Source organism: Parasteatoda tepidariorum, chromosome 7 (assembly GCF_043381705.1).
Source record: "Parasteatoda tepidariorum isolate YZ-2023 chromosome 7, CAS_Ptep_4.0, whole genome shotgun sequence".
Classification (NCBI taxonomy): Eukaryota; Metazoa; Arthropoda; class Arachnida; order Araneae; family Theridiidae; genus Parasteatoda; species Parasteatoda tepidariorum.
The window spans coordinates 19,600,355-19,625,943 of record NC_092210.1 but is presented as its reverse complement, the minus strand read 5'-3'; the positions used below and the strand labels follow the sequence as shown (position 1 = coordinate 19,625,943).

Here is a 25,589-nt window from a genome sequence, read left to right as displayed (position 1 = left end):
TCACTATCACTTTCAAACATAAATACATGTTCCAATTTCAAACATTTTAATAAATCTTGTAGAGTAAAGTAATAGTCTATGTAAGTACATAGTACAGATGTTAAAGATTAACATAAAAACCTACTAATCCCTTATTTTTAAACTTGAATACATAAGAAAATCAAAGGCATTTTATACAAAAAAAAAAGTCCCGCAGTGGACTGATCGTTAAGACACGGTTTCCAGCACATCACTGAAGTCAAGCATCACTGGTTGCGGTCAGTGTGCGGGTGGGTGACCACTTGGATTAGTCTGCCTAGGAACCGAGGGTGTGCGGTATCGGTCCCCGTTAAACTGTTCTACCGTAAAGTGCTCGACTTTGCATGCAGGTCGTCGGGCTACCGAAGCAGGGGTGCCATCCCCTCTGCAGAGGATCAAAATTGTGATGGCATGTCTTCGGATCATCCTCAGGGATGTTTCCCAGACTGTCGCCAATAGCTTATTGTGCAGCTCTAGTGCGAAGAACAATACAGAAAAAAAATCTCAGAAAATCATTAATTAAGTTTGCTTGTAACATAGAAAATTAAAATTATTTGCTGTTGCTTTTTTCCTCTAACTCTTGCAATTCAAATTTTTTTTTCTTTTTAAAGTTTTTCTTATCCTATTAGATTTTGACAGCTAAGTTATATCATTTTGTTTCCCTGCTTGAACAGCAAATTCATCAGCTGACTTAGTAAGTTCATCTATGCAACGCAATAATCTAAGGAGTTTCTAAGGACTAATTTGGAAATCTAAGTAGTTCCAAGTACTCCTTGGAGACTTTTTTATTTCCAAGGAGTATAAGGAGTCTGTACGAACCCTGCTTATGAGAGAATTCCTTTCATTTTTAATACAAAGAATTATTAAGACTATTCTAAGTGTCGGCATCAATAATTCTGAAAAAGAGATGAAACAAAAGATTGAGATTGACTATTGAGATTTGACTATTTGAGATTGACTGAAAAGAGATGATTTTTTTTAATACTACTTTCAATTTTAGTGAAAGTTACAATCTCTGCAAACTCCATTAAACATGAATATACAGAAAAAACATGACAATGAATAATGGCTTTTGAAAATAAAATAAGTGTGCAATTTATAATTGCAAATTTAAAATTTAATTTGGAGTATTTTATGTATGTTTAGTAAGTGATTTATAAACTTAATTGCAGTTATAGAGTTTATGATATTTTAACAGTTCTTTACATAAATATAAAATTGTGTTCTACTATAATCTTTTACGTAAAATATTAAAGGAAAAAAATTGTTTAATTAATGTTAATTATTTTAATTACTTGAGAAATTCATTGTACTTATTTTTCTTTACACTTGCTGCGCTTTAGTTTTAATTTATTTAGGAATGAGGCACTAACTATTTTGGGAATTAATAGGCGCTATTATATAAAACGAATTACAAACATAAACCATTAAAAAAGATTTAAATTATTTCTTTTCCATATATTATCAAGTGGGTTCCCCCTCCACTTGAGGGCTAGTTTTTTTAAGAGTTAGGCAGGTTTGGATACTTGATACTTTCAATTTTGTTGAAATTTTCAGGAAATATTTTTTTATGTAAAACTATTAGACGTATGGCTTTTTAATATTGCGAAAATTTAATTTTTCTAAAGGTTTTAGGAAATCATAACTCATCATCATGAATCTACTGGAGTTTTGAGAAAAACATCTATTTACATGAGGGAATAATTTTAGTATGAAATAAGTAAACCATGACACTGATCATTATTTTGAGTTTGACTACTTCACACATAGGCCATAAATACTTTCAGTAGATGTTTGCATCAAAGGTTAAAGGGCATTCAAACATTTTCCAAATAAAACTCTTTTCTTTGAATTACACTGTCAAAATCTATCCATGCCAACAGTGAACCACAAAGGCCATCTGATAGATTACTTTGAACACATACTAGTAAGTAGTACCTAAAAAATGTGTGACAAACATTTGGCATGAAATTAAAATAGCAGGAAACTGGGATTTTACACAACTTTCAAGGTAATGAACTGCCTTCGCTAAAACTAGACAAGTACAAAATTTGTCGCAAAAGAAATCTCAAGCAAAGTAGAAACAAAACAAATTCACAGATCTGTAGTTACTGATTGAACTTTCTTTTATAATAAATTCAAAACTTTGAGGTCTGTGCTAACATAATTAAATACAGAGATAATTATGAGAAAGCCATAAAATGTTTTAAAAAATGTGATTTATGCTCAATATGATCATTTAAAGTAAACAGAGCCATGACGGCTTAGGGGATAGAGCGTTCGCCTTCTAATGAGGTGAACCGGGTTCGAATCCCAGCGATGGCTGGTCGATATGAGGTTCGTATTTGACTTGCACCTACCACAATGCTGACGTAAAATGTCCTCAGGGGTAGACGGATCATGAGTTAAGAGCCAACATGCTGTCAGGCTAGCCGTGGGAGGCTTTCCTCTCCATGTAATGCAAATGCGGGTTAGTTTCATCAAAAAGTCCTCCGTGAAGACAAATTTCTCCCAAGACTTGATCTAAGAGTTCCCTAGTCATCTGGATTGAGTTGAAAATTACTAAGCTATGGAGTTAAACATAAGTATTTGTAAACCCGAAAATTGGGGCGGCTGTTCAACAACAGTTGTAATGTAAAAATATAAAATCTAAAATAATCTCTTAGCTCTATCTGGAATTTGAGGAGAGGAGGTAAAGGGAGCAAGACTAACTCCCAGTTAACTAGGCAAGTAATATGTTTCTATTGCAATTTTTAGGTTAAATCAAATGAAATCACACTCAAGTCAGTATATCTAATAGTTAAAAAGTTTTATAAATTTTACATAGCAATTGAGCAAATTCTGAATCATACATATTTTTGCTTCTGACATTGTGATCCAGGCAAATGAGAAATTGATTCCAATGTGATTTTTAAGCCACTGATAGTCCTTAGCATGGGTGCAAGTTGGAAAAAAGGCCAAGACTGAAAATTTTTTGACTGAAATACCTAACATACACAATACCCCCTCGACATAAGCAATAAGAAAGCTTTACCATAATACATCAAGTTTAAATACTGTACAAAAAATATTTATTCATCTGTCTTTTGATAAAATAACAACAGGACATAAGAAAGTAGACCAATAACGTAGACCTAAAAAATATTTTTAAGGATAGAAGAAAAAAAAATTCCGATTTCCGTCTTCGAGTCAGTCTTGTTTCCGTCCGCGGATATTTTCGACAGACGGAAATCCGTCCTGGGGACGGAAGACTTGCGCCCAGGGTCCTTAGGAACACTAAGGAACTCCAAGAAGGAGGGTGCCAACATTTAATGGCCTGCTTGCTTACATAGAGAGTGAAGATATGAACAGCAGAAAGCAAATTTACTTAACATTAAAACGAAATATCAACAGTTTACATCGTTATAACAAAGGCCAGAATCATCGATCAAAGAGTAATATATATAATATTTTTATAATTAATTAACAAAACAACCCCTCATTAAGTTATGAAAGGAATAAATAATTTTTTTCAGAACTTAAGTTAAGGAAGAGAAAACTAATCATTGGTACTACATACAATATAAACAAATTTAGAATAAAACCTTCTTACCTCTTCTGCTAAAGTAAATAATCTTTTTTTATTTCTTGAGTTTTGATCATTCTCTAATAATAGATTTACAAACCTGTAAATTAATAACAGCAATTTAATCTTTTAAAAAAGAAATATAGTGTTTGGTCAATAAAATATATCTAAATATTTTCAACATACACCAGTTTTACACAATGCACTTTTACTTTTAAGCAATGGTGACCACTTTGAAAAGACAAGTTAGCAGGAAATTTATGCTACATGCTCTTAAGACCTTGCACAAAAGCAGTCTGTCTTTGGGATTATCCCGTTGACAATTTTTGCCAAACACGATATAATCACCAAAATGTAGCTTCAGTACAAAAAGCAGCAAATTTTATCATATTTACTCTGTAATCCTTGACTATGCGAATTAGTTTTCTTTAGCATGATGAAATAAACTGGCTTTTCTTTCTTTTTTTAACTATGCTGCAAAATGATTCCAATCTGGGACAGCACAAGGATAATGACGTGTTTGTTTGCGCCTTAAAAGCTATCAAGGATTTTTGGCCACCAAAATGATTTATAATAATATATATAGTTAGATTTAAGAATAATTCAATGTGTAATTATAAAAAAACAGTTTTTCACTTTGATTTCATTTTATAACTTATTTTTACACTTAATTTTTTATTTTATTATTATTATTTGATTAATTCAGTGTGTTTGGAAACTGCTTTTCATTATGATGGCGATAAAAGATTCGAGCATTTTCGCATGCGTTGAATGCTCGACGGGTAATCCCAAACTACCTTTTTATCATATGAAATAATGCTTTCTTGCAAAAAATATGTTGTTTTTATATGTACTGTGATTTTGCAATAGTAATTCATGACTGTTAGCTAATCTTAAGCCAGTTCCTTCAAAGCTACTTTTAAAAACAGTGAAAAATGTCAAAAAGAGAAAAAGCCATAATTTTGTAAAAATGAAAAGCATTCGTGATATGATTTTTTAAATACTTAAAAAGTTAGTTCAATCAGTGGCATACATAAACTTTGGTGCAGCACCCCTTAACAAGATTTAGGGTCTGAGATAAGTGCATCCTTTCTCAGCCTTACCACAAAAATTTTAAAATTATAATAGAAAACAAAAACACTATGGCGAAAAAATATTCAGGTTTTCATAATCATGAATTCTATTTTAATTTAAGANAAAAAATCGAGTTAAAGGGAGTAAAATTCGAGTAATCGAGAATAATTAACATGAAATTGAAGATAAAAGAGTCGGGACTTCATAAAAAAATCGAGTTATAGTAATATTCGAGTTATCGTACTTCGAGTTATAGCGAATTGACTGTAATTCATGACTGTTAGCTAATCTTAAGTCAGCTCCTTCAAAGCTACTTTTAAAAACAGTGAAAAATGTCAAAAAGAGAAAAAGTCATAATTTTGTAAATATGAAAAGCATTCGTGATATGATTTCTTTAATACTTAAAAAGTTAGTTCAATCAGTGGCATACATAAACTTTTGTGCAGCACCCCTAAACCAGATTTAGGGTCTGAGATAAGTGCATCCTTTCTCGGCCTTACTACAAAAATTTTAAAATTATAATAGAAAACAAAAACACTATGGCGAAAAAATATTCAGGTTTTTAAAATCATGAATTCTATTTTAATTTAAGATAATGAAAATAGTAACTGCAATAAAAAGACAAAATTTAGAAAAGGTACTGAATTAAAACTTCATACTCACCAATTCTGCATTGATACTAAATTTTTCTTATAATACAAGAAAAAACACAGTATCTTAATAATTATATTCAAAGTTTAATTAATTAATCGCAATAATTATTTATTGCGATTTTTAAAAAAAATATAATTCAAATTTCATTTTTTTAATAGTAACTCACGGTGTTGTTTTTTGTAGAATGTGCACTTTTTAAACTCATGCTTTTTTTTCCCTACCATATCAACCAAATAAATCTAGGCAATTAGAAACATTCTCCTTTTTATAGGCTTAAAGATTAAATTATTAGTAACTTACCTTACAACAGCATTTGAATACATCATTTCAACTTCTTGTGCATTGCAAAAAAATTTGCTGGCCTCATATAAATGATCTTGAATTTTGCTTCGCACTAATAAAAGAGTTGCTTCCACAGCAGTTGGAAGGCTTGGCCAGCACCTTAAAAATTAAAATCTTTAAACAAACAATCATTTAACATTTTTAATGTAAAACTTAATTGATTAAATGTGATTTCTAAATGAATTTTAATACGCTTTGAAAATAAAGTTTTAAATAAAAATTAAAATTATTTCATAAAATCAATAATCGTAATAGTTTTGACTCTTGATTTGAGTTTATATAATCGATTTTAACAGAAATTTGCTTCTAAAAAATATGCTTATTTTTTTACCCAATTTGCCAGAAAATAGACGCTGTTAAGTGGTTAAACGAAACCCGGAGGAGTTATACTATTCTCAATAAATTCTGGAAAAACAAAAATTTTAAAATCTGTTTTACTATATGGGTCTGAGACATGACAATGTAACAAAAATAACAAGTAAATAATTTAAGTATTCATTAACAACTGTTTAAGAAGAATCTTACGTATCGAGTGGTTCTATAAAATTTGCAACAAGCTTTTGATTGGATCTTCAGGGCAATACAAAAAGAGGATGACCTAAAAATACTTGGTGCAGGACAATTGTAAAGGAATCAAAAGCAATAGAATTGAACATAGAGAGGCAAAATATCTGGTCCAGAGCCAGATTATACCTTTCGTAGGCCCTAGGCATAGCCGTTTTGGGGCCCTCCTTTCCCCACTCCTCCCCTCTTTTCAAAATATATGCTAAAATTTTCTTGCATATTTTTTTTTTAACATTTTTATTAATATGGATTTTAATTTACAAATTTGCTTATCGAACTTTATCTGCAATACCGACATTCTGCCGATTTTGCAGTTGATATTGATAATACCATTATGATTAGTTCGATCGATAACTACGTAAACACTTCACAAAAATTTGTCAGAATCTGAGATTAAACTAAAAGTGCAAAATTTGGTGAAAATTTACTCATCTGAATTAGAGGAAAACTTTGCAGATGAATTTTTACTATTTTCAAATTTGTATGAACATAAATCTGCACAAGAAATGTTGAAGGCTCAAATTAAAGATAAACATGTGAATACTTTTCCTAACGTTCACATTGCATTAAGAATATATTTGTCGATTCTTGGGTGTTAAGCAGAAGGAGAAAGATCTTTCTCCAGATTAAAATTGATAAAAAATTATTTGCGTTCAACAATGAATCAAGATCGTTTGGCATTGCTCGCACTTATGTCTATTGAATACGACATTTTGCGTAGTTTGGAATTTGACAGCATAATACAAGATTTCGTTTAATCCAAAAATCGCAAAAAAGTAATATATTAGATCTATTCTGCAAAGTAATTTATTACCGAAAAATATTATATTTTTATTTGTATCTTCATAATTTTGTGCAAAATACACTTGTTTTTAAAGCTAAATTATTTTTGTCAACAAATTTTTTCCTCCCAAGATTTTCGTAGGCCCTAGGCACGTGCCTAGTGTGCCTATAGGCTAATCCGGCCCTGATCTGGCCACAAATAGAGTGAGATGAAAAGCTATGATAGAAGAAGTCCTATGCTCCAATTCGTTGTAAAACGGAATAAGTATGATATATGTATAATATACAGATTATGTTAGAAAAACCATGGGAATCATCAAGTTAGTTGATGGCTTCTTCCAGTGAATTTCGAGCTGTTGTTTTTATTTCATTGTTTATCCCCCCCCTTTCAATTCAATATTGTCTACCTCAGAAAGCTTTTTAAAATTTCTTTATTTATAATTTTTATAGCTTTATTCATGATCAATTTATATCCGTTACTCATAATATATTTAAAATTCATTGCAGTTTGTTTTCCAAGTTCCTTCCCTGTTTTTCTGTCTTTCCATTGTCTTTTTCTTCAGTTTTCTTCATGTATTTGCATTCTTCCATGTAAGCTGCATATTTTGAAATAACTTACAATCCATCTTCAAGCAATTTATCAGTCACTGACACAAGATGAGAAGAAAATATCTTTTATGGATATTTTATGGATTTTTCTTATCTTTTATGGATAAAACTGCATTCAAATCTCTTTCAGTCATTGCAGTTTTCTTTTCTTAGTGCCCACTTTGGAACTGAAAATCTAACTTTTTTTTTATTTTATCAATACAATCATGTGAGAGCTGCTTTGACAGTTTCCCCAAGATTTGACATTTTGTAATCCCCAGAAGTGTCTCCTTCTTTGTCAGCGCAACAGCTCCTTGCAGGGCTTGGCTGCCTCAACAGCTGACAAATGCTATCGCCTCCTATCCATGGCAACTCCCTCTCAATTTCTTTTCTTTAAGGTTTTTTGTGTCATTTTCTATGTCATTGAGCCATCTAGTAGAGGGTCTGCCCATCAGAGTTCTTAAAGGTGATGATTCTCATGGCGATATTTTCAAGGCTTCTTCCAGGTGGCCTGCCGTCTCAGCCTATTACTGCACCTCAGAAGTGTCTTTCTTGGTTAATATAGTAATGTCAAAAAGTATCAATTTTTACATTTCCTCTAAGGTTATTTTTTACCAGTTGAAATAATTTCAACCCATCAAATAAAATATCCTCAGAAACATAAAAGCATACTTTAGCAACAATAACTAGTTCTTTACACAGGGTATCTGCTATGTTTAATATTTTCAAATCCGTGACAAAAGCACAGCAATAAATAAAAAAAACAAAACATTAATTGAAATGATAGGCATAACCAAAACTGTTAGACGCTATAGATATATAAAAAAAAAAAAAGAGTAAAGGAAGAGTTGAAGCAATAAAATAGCTTAAAAAAATACAGAAGCAAATTTTTTTCTTCTTTTTTTTCTGCAAAATTATATTCTAAAGATACTTATTTATTGGAAAGGAAAGAAACACTCTTGATTTTTCTGTTCTCATTTCAGAATTTAAAAAAATTGCCAATGACTGGCTTGCTTCAGCTAGAATTTAAAAATTGATAAAATAAATAAAAAAATTAACAATAATAAAAATTCTGAAATCACAGAAGTTTAAAATATAATTTGCTCTAGAAATTTTATATTTTAATAAAACATGACTGTGAGTGGGGATTTTGTTACAAATTCAGATATTCAGAGCACCATGAAATTGGGGATGAGGGGTAAAATCCATTTTGAAAATTAGATTTTTCGGTGATCTAAATCCATGACTTTTTTAAGAAAATAGTTAAAATCATAACATTTCATGAAAAATTTTGTTCAATACCAAAATTCACGACTTTCCAGGTGCGCGGATACCCTGTCTACAGCTTTTTTTTTTGTTTTGTTTTTGTATGACATTTAATGACTTTTCTCTGTCAAAAGTGATCTTCGGTGACTAATGAAAAATTTGACTTTTAGAAAAATTAGTGATTGATTGGGAACACTGCAATAGGCTCGGAAAGAAATTAAAAGAGAAAAAGTCTGAATTAAAAACCAGGTGGTAATACATTTAAATATAATTTTGATAACATTGGAACATCAAAAATTACTATAAGTAGACAAGTGCAGTTACTCATTCATCACACCAATATTGCATAATCAGCAACAGTTCATGTTAGCCTCTGTTCCTATAACGTACTGAATCAACATCTGAAGAGCTCAAATTATATATACTTTTAGTTATCCTCCGGTGGGGATATAATCATCAAAGGGAAATCAGGGAAAAAAAAAGTTTTTTACATGGGAAGCCTGATTTGCTACATCTTAAAAGCTAACATGCTTGCATAGAAATTTTTTTAATTTTAAAAAGTTAAAATTTTTAAAAACGTGAGATGATTACTTTTTAAAAGAAGGTGAAAACAAAAGGTGAGAAAGGTAACTTACGACTAATCCTAGCAGTGTGGAATGGTAAAACTCATGGCTCCCTTTAGTAAAGCCACTGAATTTTTTTTTAGAAATTTAATCAATAGTATACAAATGGGTGATTTTATTTGGCACATTGATGACTTCAATTTATACAAATAGGTACTGATACGAAAATATATCCTAACTATACCAGTGAAACAATAGTTTAAGACAAGCTTATTAAATAAGAAGATTAAAAAAAAAATCATAATTTTTTTTTTTTACCGTGTTTCCCAAACAGTGATTTGCTCAACAGCCCAACGATTTTTCTTCAGATCATCAGAGAAAGCATACTCATATACTTTGATAAATTCAGCTCTGAAAATATTAGAAACAGATTCAAAAAGTTAAAATAATGAAAACAAAACCTAAACATTCTCTTACTAATATATCGCATGGAAATAGTTTTTATTATTAGGTTTAAAAATCAGAGATTTACACTACTAAGTAGTTAAAAAAAATTTATTAAAAAATAAGTTAATTCTGCATCAATTAAATTATTTTTTCGTATCACCTGCTGAAAGTACTAAGTTCTTTAAATAAAAATATATTCACATATAAATAATTTTAACAGATTATTCGTTCATAATATATATTTATTCAATGTTGATACGAATTAATTACTTATAAACGTTTATGAGAAGAAAAAAATTACTCCTTTACAATATGTTTGGTTTATAAGAACATTCAATTCCTTAGCATCGCATAACCTGAAAAAATAATGTAAACCATTTGGACGACTAGTTCCTTATACTTACGGATTTTTCCAAGGTACAATGTCCTTTTTAAATTTTCTACTCATTGTAATCAATGGATAGAAATTAAAATAACTTCACAACTTGAAAGAAATAATTAAAAATCTTGAACTACAGACAAAACCTAAACAAATCTTGTCTGTTTTCACTGATCAACTTTAAACTGTAACCGATAAGTTATACCTTTGCCAAAAATAAAACTCAAATTAAAATTTTAATATTTTTACAAATGAATGTTCATTTAATGTATAAAGCTCTTTACTAAGCAACATAAGAAATCTAAAAACCTTATTGCAGATCTTGTTTAAAGAGTTTTAACTTTTATTATTTTCAGACTTTTTTTCTCACCTTTGAACTTTCTGCGATGGCATGTTGAATTTAGTTTCGGTATTCGGCAATATCGTCTTCGTCATTCATGATGGTGTGTGTTCTAGTGTGTATGATAAATGGTTAGACCGAACGTCCTTCTCTTTAAGGGAGGTAGAAAGGAAGATAATAAATTAATATTTTATATTTTTTAAGAAAAAAAAAGACTTGATTATTAATAACACCAATGCCTTTTTCAATATCACATTACGAGAGTGAGTGCTTTACTTAATTACACAACTAAATTGAAACTCCCCATAATCATAAAACCTGGGTGACAGGAATAAAAAAAAAGATAATATTCTAGATGTATAGTAAATTATTACGCTACGTCTTGTTTATGTTCTAATAAATTTTCCGACTCTGCTTTTCAAAGTATGCATTTTTTGGTTTGGATTCCTGTGGCAAATTCTTTTGAATTGTTAGATTTTTCATACGTCGTTATATCGTATTCTTTCCGAAGGTCGAAGTTACTTGAAATATAATTAAACCGTTAAAAGTTTATTTTCCTTTGAAAATGCAAAATATTTCTTTTAATATTTTGTGAATTAATGTTGAGGTAAGTAAAATTCATTGAGGTTGGAGGGGTATGTAAAAATGTCACCTATCGAATATTTTACATTTAAATTTAGTTGCTAACAAAATTCTTCGTTGTAGAAAACTTACAAAATGTTTTATATGAGTAATTTTTTATACCCATATTTCCTTTATTGTGTGATTAATTACTAATTATTAAAGATGTGTAATTGCATTTCTAAAAAAATCTTATTTATAACTATTTGTATTTTTTATATTTATTTCATCTTAGTTTGTCTAGTAAAATGTAAGAATTAATTTGAAATTAAATTTATTCTTACTTCAGTGATGCCATATTATTTTTTTAGACATATTTTTCTTTGAAAACAGAAAGTAAAGTCAAAGTTTTTAAAAAGAAAGTAAAGTTTTTTATAGTTTCAAAACTTTTTTTTATGTTTTCATTGTTTTTTTATAGTGTTTTTTGTCATGTCACTTTACACATCTATTGTGCAAAATTGAAAAAATAATTTAAGGTATCTTGCAAATAATGCCTAAAAAATGTAGATATTTTTGTAGTTACCGTTTCCCTTTTTGATATTTAAGTTTTTTTCCCTAAATTTAGATTTGTGTACTTGTTGTTTCTGAATTCAGGTTATCTTCAATAGTCTATTGGTACAACTCTAGTGCAGGGCCGGATTTAANGTGTACTTGTTGTTTCTGAATTCAGGTTATCTTCAATAGTCTATTGGTACAACTCTAGTGTGATGCTAACAATCAACAGGGCAGAGATATTTGTATAAGAAATTAAAATCTATGTAATTTGTAGAAATAAATGCATCTATGTCCTCATATCTTCTTCTTTAGAAGGTTTATCTTCACATAAATATTGGTTCCCTGACATCTTTCTCTTTCTTTCATTTTCTTCGTGGGGAGAGCTGAAAAACTTTATTTTCGAAGTTAAAATCTGTGTAATTTGTTGAAATAAATTTTCTTCTTCAGGGTGTTTATTTTCTTTATATAAATATTGGTCCCTTGACTTCTTTCTCTTGTCTTTGCATCAGGCTTTGACTCTATTTATAAGTATCACTTGATTTCATTACAATGAGTATATTGTAATGATATATTGTCATACAAATGAGTATATTGTCATACAAACAGATTCATTGTTATATGTCATTACTTGAGTTTTAAAAATTAACTAAATGTCCACATCTCTTGTTCCATAAAAATCCTGTCTCATTATAACAGGCTTGAAAAGTTTTATTTCATCTTAGCTGATAATTTTTTAGTTAAAAAGAAGTCTAGCTACTTTTGATCATTTAAATTTGGGCTAATATTTATGTAATATAGAGTCATAGATGCCTTTAATTTCATATGTTTGTGTTAGAAGTTAAGAGCATAGCTCATTTTTATTTTGAAAATATTTATTATATTATCATTGTGCATTTTGTAATATGCACTAGGATAAAAAGGCACATCTTGTGCTGCTTATCCTTTGCTGTATAATCTTTATGCTATATCCTCTCATGAATCATGAGAGGATATAGCATAAAGATTGTATGTATCATGAGTCATGATACATCATATTGTAATTGTTTGAACTTTATTTTTACATACAAATTTGTATACATACAAATATATATACTATACATACTTTTTATATTGTATGCATACATACTTTAACATACGAATTTGTATTTGTTTTATTTCTGGTGTTTAAAACTAAGACATTGTTTGTTTTTATGGTTTTACTAAAAGTTAATAAATAACTTAAATATTAATGGTGTATTTTCGATATTTTTATTTTAACTTAAAAAATTTTTTTTAGCAGTAGAACACTTGAACTTAACATTTCTTTTTACTCTTATGTAAATTTACCACAGTTTGTTTTATTTTATTATTTATTTATTTTTTGTACTGTTGAATAGTTTTTAAGGATAAATTTATGCAATAATTCTAAATTTTTTTTATCTCTTAAGTAGATAATACTATAGTTTTTTTTTTTTTTGTATTGACTAATTTTCTAGGATCAATTTATGCAAGAATTCTAAATTTTTTTAAATCTCTTATGTAGGTAGTACTTAAATTGTTAGAATGAACTGCCATCAAGTTTTAACTGGGGCAGCAAATGCTGGAGATCACTGCTACTCAGTTGGTAGTGTTGAAGGTGTGCCCTTTACCGTAAGTATGAATTTAAATAAGCTTATAAATGAATAAAATTTTCAATACTTCTAATGCAAGGATGAGTAAAGAAAAAAACATTGTAATAAAAAATTATTTATTTAAAATTGACAACAAATACAAAATGAATACTTGCCTATCATTTTTCCAAGCATTCATTAAACCTATCTAGGCATTTATCAAAAAGTAAAAGCCGCTAACTTGCTCATTCCTTTTTAGTAGAAATCATGTTTCTGCTTATTGAATCAGTTCTTAGCAGCTGTTTTTGCAGCACTACCTTGCTATTCCAGAACTAGCAGTTTCTAGAACCTTGTTTTGTAAATATTTTATATTAGTTTTATATTTTTTTATACAGTAGTTCAAAATAAGTTTTTTTTTACTTCATAAAAAAAAGCTTTTGTTTTTAAATGTAGCTGCTAATTTCTTTAAAATTCTACTTTTTATTTTTTTAAAAAAAAGAGTTACTATATACTTTAATGTTTTTAAATTATAATTAAAATTGAAATTTTAAAATTCTCTGAATATCCCCATGTTCATGTGTATACACTAAATTTAATGATGGAAACTTTTATGATTAATACCTGCATATAAAATATTAATTTCATTAGTTCATTTTTTTAATTTTGGAATTGTTTTTCAATTATTTTAATTTTTTATTTATTTTTTATTTTATTTATTTTAATTTTTTAATATTTCAATTCAATTTACATTAGCTTTTTTAAGTGGTTTTACATTAATTGAAGTAAATAAAATTAATATTAACCCATCAGGGCTTGAAGGCTCCTTTTAGGGAAGGTTATTAAAATATCTTAAAAATTGTTTTTTTTCCTTCCGAATAAGAAACGTATATTTTTTTTAAAACTATAAATACATATTTTGCAATGTCAAGTAGAAAATTGTTGAAATATGTTTACCTAATTATTAATTAATTAATTATAAAGAATGTTTGTCCATCCATTCAATTTTTTTTTATATTGTAAAAATTCACAGTGAAGAAAACAAAATTTATGATTATATTTTCCTTGAAAGTCATCTTTTTTCTTGCTTATGTTCAAAACTAAACGTTGTAATTTTATTAAAAATGAGTGTTTTTAATGTCTAATAATATATTATTCTTAGTTTAATTTATTTTAGATCCAATTTGATAATAATTTGATCAAAATATGTTTTTTTTAGGCATATGCATCAGGATGCAATATTGTGATTCTTGCTAGTAATTTTCAGAGGGTACAAATCATACCTGGTTTGATTCATGGAAATATTCAAGTTGGGTGTTTAGATTCTTCAACTGATGTTGGAAAAGTATGTAATGTACCTATATTACTTTATAACTTATAATGATTAAGGAAATTTTTTTATAATGTTTTTTGAGATATAAATTTAATAATATATTTATTAAATAGGGAAGTTAAATTTGAGTTTTAAATTAAAAAAATTATGTAAATGGAAGTATGTATATTTTGAACCCATTATATGCATAATTAGTTTCTAATATACAGCATTGGATTATTTAACAGTTGGTATCTCGGCAAACTTGTGTAGAATTTTATTTGTAAATGTTATTATTTCCACCCATGATAATTAATAATTTTTTGTAAAATTGCACCATGATATACGATATTTATTTTCTGAGTTAATAAATAATCAGAGGAAATAATTGCTTTGATTAAGAGATATTCTTTTGTATTATCAATACACTGAAGCATAGTCTTGTTTGAGAAAGCTGTATGTTTTGCCCTTTCCAAACATATATATATACTGTTAAAAATACAACATCAAATGTTTAATAATTCAGTGCTATCTTCACAAATAACCATTCCATATTTGATATGTTAGTGTAAATAAGGTAGTACAAGAATCTAGGGTTTTAATTTTTCCTTTTTATTTTTCATTTACAAAGATGTAAGGATTTTTTGTTGCATATTAAGAAATTTTTTTCAATGCTGCTATTTTTTAGACATTGAATTATGAAGAAATATTTGGAGTATTTTTTTAAACTTAATTATTATTTATGATGTGCTATTTGAAATAAATCATAATATTTCAATAATGTTATTAGTTAATACAAGTCAATATTCATCTTCACACATTTTAGAATACAGAATGCGTATGGAAATTTAATAAAATATTTGTAATACTTTATATTTGCTCATTGCTTAGATTGCAGCTGCTTATGGAAATGAAGTTTGCATTTATGAGCCTACCCCTCTTTTAAATCAATCATCTAGTCACGTAAGTTTTCTTTATTTCTTTATTCATTTAGTTGGAGCATTAAAATGTTTCAAATTTAAATCTCAGATAAGTCGACTCAAAATTGCATTTTTTAAAATTTTTCTGAATTGTTTTTTTTTTAAATTTTACATATATACTCTCTAGTGTGCAAAAGGTTTTTGTCTACCTGTAGAAGCATTTTGACCTTCCTGTGCATTTTTTGCAGGTTTTGTTTCCATTGTTCTTAATCAAGCATATATATGTGTTACTTTTGATTTCAGAATTTTTAATCTTCTTACTATTTAATTTTAAATGTAACTTTTATCAGATAAAATTTGAATCTTTGCATGCAGCTCATCTTAATACTCTTCCCTCTCCCCTTGATTTAATGTGCTGACTTTGATTTCTTGTTGATAAGCATACTAAGCAAGTTTATTATGTTTCAAATCAATAGTTATTGACTATGAGTTGAGTCAAACATTGAGTAAAAGTTGAGTTACTAAAAAGTATTTTCACTAAACTTTCAAAATAATGTTTTTGTTACTGATAAATATTTATGCAAATTAATTAGACAGTAACTTTCCTTAGCTAATATAATTATACTCAAATTTCTTTTGTGAAAGTCTTGTTTTACAAATGATACATTGATTATAAAATTTTTTTGACTTTTATTAGATACTACTTGTCTGAATGAAATATGTAAAAAAATTTCTTTTCTTTTACGAAATATGTTTTTAAAATAAAGTTAATTTTTTAAAACACAAATTAGTTCATGATATGTATTTTTTATTGTTAATGATAAGCTATTTAAAATGATGTGTTGAATTTTTATTTCCTATTAAATAAAAACTTTTATGTTTGACATAACAAACATGTATATTTACATATCCCTTTTTTTTAAAGAGCGTTATAACTGTTAAAAACAAACAATTTCAGCATTAAACAATATACAAGGATGTTGTTATAATTTGCGCTTATCTGTTTTTATGAAATTAAATAAAACTCTTTCTTAATTTTGTTTAGCAAGGAGGTTTGTTCGAAGTAATTTTTATTAAAGCATTTTAGTTAAAAACAAATATTCTGCTTAAAAAAATTCTAAGATTTATGTTCATTATAGGGGAAAAAAAAGATATTTTAAAAGGCTAAATTTTTAAATTTTATAAATTTACTTGTTAAACTACATTTACATTGCAAAAAGTGATTTTTTTTGTGTGCAAATTTTAATGTGTTTCATTGTTATTTAAAAATAAAATTTCGAACTTGTTCTATTCTATTTGTATTTTAAGTCATTATCCACTTAAAATTATCTTTTATAAAGCAAAAACTTATGCACTTTGTATTGCGAGCAATTTGATTTAAAGGCAATGATAAGGATATAACACAAAAGAAGGTTTTGGTTATGAATAAGAGGAGTGAATTTTGGGGAAATTTTAACTTAAAAAACTCAGGGATGAGATTTTTCCGCTTTTTAGCGGATTTCCGCGTTTTTTCACTTTTATCTCTTGAATTTCAGCTGTTTTTTTAATCAATTTCTAAAAATTTCACTTTTTTTTATAAGTATTCCACTTTTTCAGAAAATTCACAGATTTTCAAAGAGAAACGGAAAATTCAAACTACATAGCTACCAATCCTTTCCCATTTTTACTTATTTTAGCTATTTTCTCCCCTTTTACACGCAGCAGATAAGATTTTTCGAATTTTTTACCCGCCTTCCAGATAGATCCGATTTTCGTAGTTCAAACGACGCTGCTTCTGACAAGCCTTTTAGAGGTCCCAAGCCTGGAATCTGCTAATATCTCGATTCTTATTCACACGATTTTAATATCAAACATAGCTTTTCATATTTGCGTGTTGCGATTCTTATTCACGCGATTTGAATATTGTACGTTGCGATTCTTATTTACGAGATTTAAAAATCCGATATTGTGATTCGTATTTACGCCTTTTTAAAAACCTATGTAGCGATTCGTATTCACGCAAGTTTAAAATTCAATGTCTTGATTTGCTCATGCGGTTTATAATATCAAACATTGATTTTCGTATTTATACGTGATTTTAAAATAAGGCATTGGGATTCGCATTCACGCATTCTAAAAATTATGCATCATAATTCTTATTTATGCAATCTAAAAATTACGCATCATGATTCGTATTTACGCGATCTAAAAATTATGAATCGTGATTTGTATTTACGCGTTTTAAAAATTCTATATCCCAGTTTGTATTTTCTCATTTTCAAAATCGTATATCTAGTTTCATATTCATGTGATTTCAAAATCCATAATTGTTATTCATATTCACGCAATTTTAAGATCAACTATCGCGATTCTTGTAAGAAGTAATTTTTTTTAAAATTAGTTACTATAAAGGTGACTGTTTTTCTAACGACGATTATTAGTATATGTAAGTGTTACAACATCAGAGAAACTGGAAGGGAATATATTCAAAACTTACATTCTGTGCTTGCAAAGAAGAAAAAATAGGATTTGTCACAAGATGTTTGAAGATGGACTAACGACTAAATATAGCAAACATAAAAGATATAGCAAACAAAAGCAATCACTTAAAAAGGGATTTAATTAATTTTTTTTTTTGGAAAAAGAGTTAATTAACTCATCATCAAAATTTTATTTATAATTGCTGTTATTTATGCTATAAAATGCAAAATTCTTATCAAATAAAAAACAATTATCTAAACAGTTGCTGATTGTCATGTAATTTTTCAAACTAAAATAGCAATTTTTGTATGTTAAGGAGTTACTATATATTTCTACTTCACTGTTATTGATATGTTTCAGAGGGCTCTAGTTAGATTAGACTATAATATGAACATAATGATTCGGTCCATTGTTAAAGTTTTTTTTTCCAATATAATTTAAAAAGTAATATTACTGATATATTTGCTATAAATCACATAACAGTATTTATTAAAAGAAATGAAATATTAATGTATATTCTCAGTAGTTTTAATTTGCTAAACCAGGTAGTTTTTCAAGTAATAATTGTCTCTTATGTGAACTGTGGGAAAATATAATTTCCAGCTTTATTTTTTCAATTGGTAATTTTTATTTTCACTGAATGTTAAGTATCAATGCAATCATTTATATAATAATAGATTAGTACACAATTGTATGTCAACACATTATTTATTACCTTAAACTGTCTGGAATTTATTATTAAAGGCTTGCGCTTGCGTAAAATTTACTATCGTGGAAATTCAGCTTTTTTGCCTTTTGGCTAATCTCATCCCTGAAAACTAGCAGAACTTTCAATTATGAATAATAGTGTTTACTGCTGATTGTCATGTGTTCACATGTTAACTGTTTTTTCTTATAAGTTCTTGATTTTTTTTTCCCATGTGAAACTACTCTTGATTACTAGCTGATTTCTAGAATAAATTCGGCTCATAATTCAAGGTTCTACAATATATCTCCCAAACTCCTTTTGTAAGAAAAGTAAAAATTGTTTTTTAATTTCCTTGATTTGCTCTGAGTTCTTCCCAGGAATAAAAAGGGCAGGCTGATTCCTCTCTGAAAAAAGGCACTTTGAGTTTTGAAAGGGCACTCACTTCACACTGTAAAAATTTATCAAAATGTGTAATAGTATGTAATAACTAAATTTAATCCTCAATAATTTTTAAATTATCCTCTTATACTATTTTAGGTGTATATTTCAAAAAGTAATTATCTCTCATTATCAAAATAAGAGAAAAATTTGTAGTTTATAAAACTAATTAAAGGCAATCTATGTGCATATATTTATGTCTCTTTTAAATCTCTGTGCATATTTTTTATCTTTTAAAATAAACTAACGAAAAATGATTTATTGATAAATAACTTAAAAGGTTTTTTCTATAATTTAAACTTAAAATTATGAGAAAATAAACATTTAAAAGGACATTTTTTTTTTAAAAAAAAGTTACTTGTTTAAAAAATAGTTTTAAAATTTAAAATCACTTAGAAAATGTATTAATATCTCCCCCAATAAAGATACTAATTAAAATTTAACCAGTTGAGAATAATCTTAACAAAGTAAATATTTATATTAGTAATCAGAATTAAATTTTACCAGAGGGAAATTATTGTTTAAGCAGTGAAGTGACTGAAGGTATAACAGTAAACAGTAACGTCTAAGGGTATAACAGTAATATAAGTGGAATATAACTTGGCAAAAAACTTGAGTAAATTTTTAATTTTCTCAATTTCTGTTATAGAGTAGGGACTTGATGTTATGAAGCAGATTATTATTTTATTGAAAAAATGTGTTATCAACATTCCCACAAAAGTATTCCCCCATACTTTTTATTTAACTGAAGAAAAAATATCTTTTTCTCTTTTCTTGTCTTTTTCTCACTCTCAACTTCTGTTTTAGAGTAGGGATTTATTGTTATGAAGCAGATTATTATGTTATTGAAAAAATTTGTTATCAATATTCCCACAAAAGTATTCCCCCATACTTTTTATTTATCTGAAGAAAAAAAAAAGAGAAAATATCTTTTTCTCTTTTCTTATCTTTTTCTCACTCTCAATTTCTGTTTTAGAGTAGGGACTTATTGTTATGAAGCAGATTATTATTTTATTGAAAAAATTTGCCATCAACATTACTGCAAAAGTATTTTCTCATACTTTTAATTTAACTGACGAAAAAAAAAGAAGAAAATATCTTTTTCTCTTATTAGTTTCTTCTAACACAAGATTGTATTTTTTTGTGAATAATTTTCTTTTAATGTGAATAGCTACGGATAGGTCAAAATGACCTGAGTATATGAATTGATTAGGTAGCTATTAAGGGTATAATTATTGTTAGTATTGTTAGATTTTACCTGACTTTCATTTATATTATTGATTATTTTTGTAGCGTTTAGATTATCAGTGGGTTCAAACAGCTGCTATTAAAACTGAATATCAGGTTCAAGTACTGTCATGGAATTTATCAGGTAAATATTTTGATTGTTTGTTATCAATTATAGATGGCGTTTAAAAATTTTAATTCAGCAATTTGCATATCAAAAATTTTCCTTTAGAGAAACTTCACAGCTGCAATATTGGTTTAATTAGTGATGTTTTAAGAGAAGTGTTTATTAAGTTCTAAACATATTCAAAAATAAATTTATTTCAAATTTTATGTTTTTAGTGTGTAGAGTTACTTCCGTCTAACTTCATGAGAGGGTTGATGATATGTATAACATTCTCTGATTGATCGAGAGCCAAAATTTTACAAGCAAAATGAAATAAACTTTTTCTTGTAGACTTAACATAGAAGGATACAATGTTGCAAAATCATTTATTTTGTGAAATAATTTGATTTTAAAAATTATGATAGCTCGATGCACTTTTTATCAAGCTACTTATATTTACATATGCCGAATAAATCATTATTTTTCGAGAAAAATTTCAGTTTTCATCCTAGGAAATTATTTCTAGGAGAAACTTATGCAAACAAACGAAAACTAAATTATATTTTTATGTTTAAAGAGCTGATTTTGTGCATCAGCAATTAGCTGCACTTGGCCTAGTTTCTTGTCTCTTGGCTGAGAAAAGAAAAATGTAGCATAACATAACTATATATTGATACCATATGAGCAATTCTGGAATGGCTGTTCTTTATTTATTTTCCAATTACAATTAATTATGGCAATTTATCACTTTATTTGTTTACTGTTTTTATTTGTTTATGTTTTTATTTATCAATGTCTTGTTTTGTTCTTTAAGTTTAAAGTTTTTCATTGTTGAAATGTTAACTTTTACTGGTTGTTGTATATTTCTATAGAAATGTAAGTTAGTATCTTAATGATAATATCTAATTTTAATTAATAATACATACAACACCTAATTTTAATGCCTGTTTATTTTTGTGTTTGAAAACAATTGTGTTTTTTTTAATAAGTTACTCATGCATTAATAATTAAAGAAGTGTGTTATGATACTTTGAGTTATATTAAAAATATCTAGATTTAGTAAGTTTCCATGAAGTTAAGCTAGAGATCTTTTAAATCACTTTGCATTTTATTGAGTATTGTTTTTAAAATTTCTTGCAGTGTATTATTTTATATTTTTCATTACTGTTTTTCAAGAAATGTTGTTACTATATTAAATAATGAAAAATCATATCACTGAATTTTATTGAATGCTGTTTTTAGATTTTCTTCCAAAGGGTATTATTATTTTTATTTTTCATTATTGTTATACAAGAAATAAAATGTTGATACTATTCATTTTCTCTTTACTTAAATTATATTTTTGGGTTTCAATGACACAATTGTTCAATAAAAAGATTCAATAAGTGTAAAAAAAATTTGAATTACAATAAAAGTTGGTCACAATTTAAAATAGAAATTCGGATTTAATGATTAGCTAAAGAAAATAAAACACTTCAAATAAAAAATATGAAGAAAAAAAAATGATAGTTAGATTTTTAACAAAACAGAAAGAAACAAAGAAAGGCACATCACACATGACCGACGCTTATTACCAAAAGTATGCTCTTTGCACTTTTTGTATGACGAAATTTTACTTTATTTTATTATTTTCTACTCTTTTGTTTTGCACCTTTTAGATAAAGTTGAAATGTATAAAAAAATTTTTGTTTGTAAATAAATTTAGCTTGAATTCTTAAGAAAATGATTGCTTATTATCATCAGACACAGAGCTCCTGTAGAAATTTAAGCACTCTAGCTAGTCCAAAAGGGGCCAAAATCGAGATTCCTGGTAAATTTCACTTGACGATCTAAATTATGCTTAGATAGGTCAAAAAATAATTGAAGCAACCATTTCCTTCATTTAAGAACTAGTTCATTTAAGAACACTTAAACTAGTAGTTGAAATTTAGATTGAAGACTAATTCCTTTTTGGCAATATATTTATAAAATCTGTATGTGTAGTGAGCAGGAAATGATAAAAACTTGAAATTTCATCCAGTACAGAGCTCCATTTAAAATGTAGGCCCTATGGTTAATCAGACAGTAGTTGAAATTTTGATTGACAATGAATTTATTGTAGAAATAATATGGCTATAAATTTTGTTTGTAACAAAGTTACCAAGAAATAATTATTTAATTTGTCAGCAGGCTAGGATCTCTAGATCATGTTCAAACACTTTAGTTTTTCAGAAAACAGAAAATTTTTTTCCACCAATCAGTTAACTTTTATGTTAATATGGTGATTAATTTTTATTGTTTTGGAAAGGATGAAACTTACATTGTCGTTAAACACAGAGGAGATCTTGTAATGTGAGCACTCTAGTTAATCAAAGAGTGGTTGGAAATTCGTCAGGTGATAAGTTTCCTTTAGCATTAATTTCATGATGAATTCTGCTGGTAATTGTCTTGAAATGATTGCAAATAGTATTGCAATTTAGCATAGAGCTGCAGCTTAAATTTGAGTCCTCTAGCCTGTCTTAGAATGGTTGGAAAATTTTGATTGATGGGAAATTCTCTTGATAGAAATATCCTGATAAGTTCTGCTAGTCGCAGTCGAAAAATGATTGAATTTCGCATTGACATTGAGCATGGAGCTTAAGTACTGTCTTTCGTACTCTAGCTAGTCAGAAAGTGATATAAATGTTGAGTGCTAGAAGTGTTATGTAACTTTTTAAATGACGAAATAAATAAAATCTGAAAATTAAATTTTTGATCTCATAATATTAATGTAAGAAGCTTTAGAAAATTGATCTAAACTTGTAATTTATGAAAGTTGATTTTTATTGATAATTTATGAGTCGGGAGGATTCAGGGGTTAAGGTTCTAAGTAGGGCTGGGGTTCTATCTTCAGAGGCAGCTTGAAGTCCACCTAGTTTCAGATCAATAGACTTCTTATTTTTTGAAAAGAAGCAAAATCAAAAACTGTAAAGAAACTGTGAGATATGAATAATTTTATAAGCAAACTTTTATATAATTAAAAAAAAGCTATCTATATACTTTATAAGCAAACTATAAAATATAATTAAAATTGATTTCAAAATCAAGCCTTATTGAAAGAAAAAATTGTGAATTGCTTACAAAATTGTGAAAAACATTTGTGAATGATAGTGAAAAATTGTGAATCGAGAAATGTAAGCTAAAAATCTTCTCCTTTTTTTTTAGCATATCTTAAAATTTATTTGTTTTGTATTGATTTGATATCGATATGTGGAAAAAAAATTCTTCCCCGAGTTACTACTATTTCTAGTTATAGTTTTCTCAGTTTCGCCGCTTGTAATGAAATTAAAAAATACTAACACTTGCATAAAATAAAATTTTCCATCTCCGAAGAATGTTTTTAAAACTGCCTAGGTAAGTGAACTTTTATAATCTGAAAAATGAACTGGCATATTTTTTTACAATATTTATCATTCTACTTTTGAGGATTTCTTTTCTTAATTTTAAAGCAATGTTAATTTATTATAATTTTATTAAAATTATTTTGCTGCTCTTGAATGAGAGAGTTGAAAATTGTTGTCTTTCTTTTAGAAAAAGATATTATCAACTACTATTTATTTATGAATATTAACAAAAAAGTCCTTTTCTCTTAGGAACACGTTTGTTACTTGGGGGTGCAAGTATACAGCTGTGGCAGTTGTCACTTGCAGGAGAGGATGATGTCATTGAAGAAGAACCTACAAATATTCAAGTGAAATGCACTACTGAAGATGGTTCTGTTCAAGATATTGATGAACAATGTAAATGGAACTGTATTTGGACATGCAAGTAAGTTTTGGTTATTGTTTATTATAGTGTTCAATATTTATTTTACAAATGTCATACAATACAAGATATAGCACCTATACCATTAGTGTACAGTGAGCAAAAAAAAGAAAAGATATCACCCTGAATAACTTTCATTCTAATGATTGGATTTTCACATACTGAGTGTCACTCTTAATGGTTCCTGGGGGTGACCTTAAATATGCTAATTATGTAGTGCTAACTATTAATTAAGTTACGAAATTGGACACAAGTGTACTTTTTCTGAATAGACATTTTTTTTAATACTTATTTGAATTCTTAAACTTCAAAGTATAGGGGGTAGCTGTAATCTGAGAAATATGGTCCCCGTAGTTTGGTCAGGAGAGCAATCCAAAGTTCGAACCACTTAATGTTAATTTTACTTTTTGCGTTTTAAGTCATATTTTTAAAACTAATTAAGCAATTAAAAAATTACTGCCACCCCCTTTTTTTAGGGTCAGAAATCCAAATATGTAAAAAAATTTATATATTTATGCAGAGAAAGTGCGTTTCTGCGTCCGATTTTGCAACTTAATTAATAGTTAGCGCTAAATAATTAGCACATTTGAAGTCACCCCAGAAACCATTAGGATTGACATACTTAGGTAAAATCCGATCATTAGAACTAAAGCTATTCAGATATCTTTTTTTGTGTGTCTCAATTTACATGCTTTCTACTTTTCGACAATACAACTGAAACCACTTAGCGCAGGGCACCGATCAAATGTTCAGCTATCATAAGCTGACCAGAGTCACAGAGAATTCCGTCAGATGAGCTGATGATGCCAATATAATTAAGATGAGATCTCGGGTAGTCATGCCCTGTCAATATTCTAAAGCAAGCTACAGCAGATTTTCTTGGAGTCTCAGAAACACAGATAGGTCTTGCAATGTTCAGTACTTATGCTGATAGAATTGTACTGTGACTAGAGAGCATGAAAAGCTGGAATTCTTTAATCTTTTGATGCAGATGGAACACTGGCGTCCCTTTTACATATTTTTTCCCTGGTGCTCTGATTGCAAGCAAATAAATATTTGGTATTTTTTTTATTATAAAAAGCAGTCTAATAGTTACTAAAAAAATCTGTTAGATTATCCGATTTATTTATTTGTACTAAAATATAAAAGACAAATGTTAAAAAAATAAGCAAACAAAAATACTTTAAGTTAGTATTATGCCAATAACTTAAATTCTAACTAATTAAAAAACAATTCTTATCTATACATAAATAATATATTCTTATCTATATATTATTTACTAAATTAAGTAGCTTAAAAATTAACTTATCTAAAATATATAATATAAAATTTAATTGCCTGAAATACCTTTAATTCTAAGTACTGAGTTG

General features: G+C 27.8%; 2 protein-coding genes across 2 annotated transcripts in view; one reads left to right on the top strand and one right to left on the bottom strand.

The window, feature by feature from the left end:
- The window catches only part of LOC110282188 (uncharacterized), a gene marked incomplete in the record, with an annotated part of 32,756 nt that extends 22,316 nt beyond the window's left edge, over window positions 1-10,440 (bottom strand). The window contains 4 exon segments of the mRNA XM_071183142.1: window positions 3,611-3,683; window positions 5,612-5,752; window positions 9,736-9,828; window positions 10,269-10,440. Coding sequence (XP_071039243.1) covers window positions 3,611-3,683; window positions 5,612-5,752; window positions 9,736-9,828; window positions 10,269-10,312 — 351 coding nt within the window.
- Window positions 10,441-10,612: 172 nt separating this feature from the next.
- Window positions 10,613-25,589, top strand: part of LOC107436770 (rabconnectin-3 alpha) — a gene marked incomplete in the record, with an annotated part of 96,733 nt that continues 81,756 nt past the window's right edge. Inside the window, 6 exon segments of the mRNA XM_071183145.1 lie at window positions 10,613-10,846; window positions 13,222-13,328; window positions 14,505-14,630; window positions 15,489-15,560; window positions 20,397-20,475; window positions 24,048-24,222. Coding sequence (XP_071039246.1) covers window positions 13,242-13,328; window positions 14,505-14,630; window positions 15,489-15,560; window positions 20,397-20,475; window positions 24,048-24,222 — 539 coding nt within the window.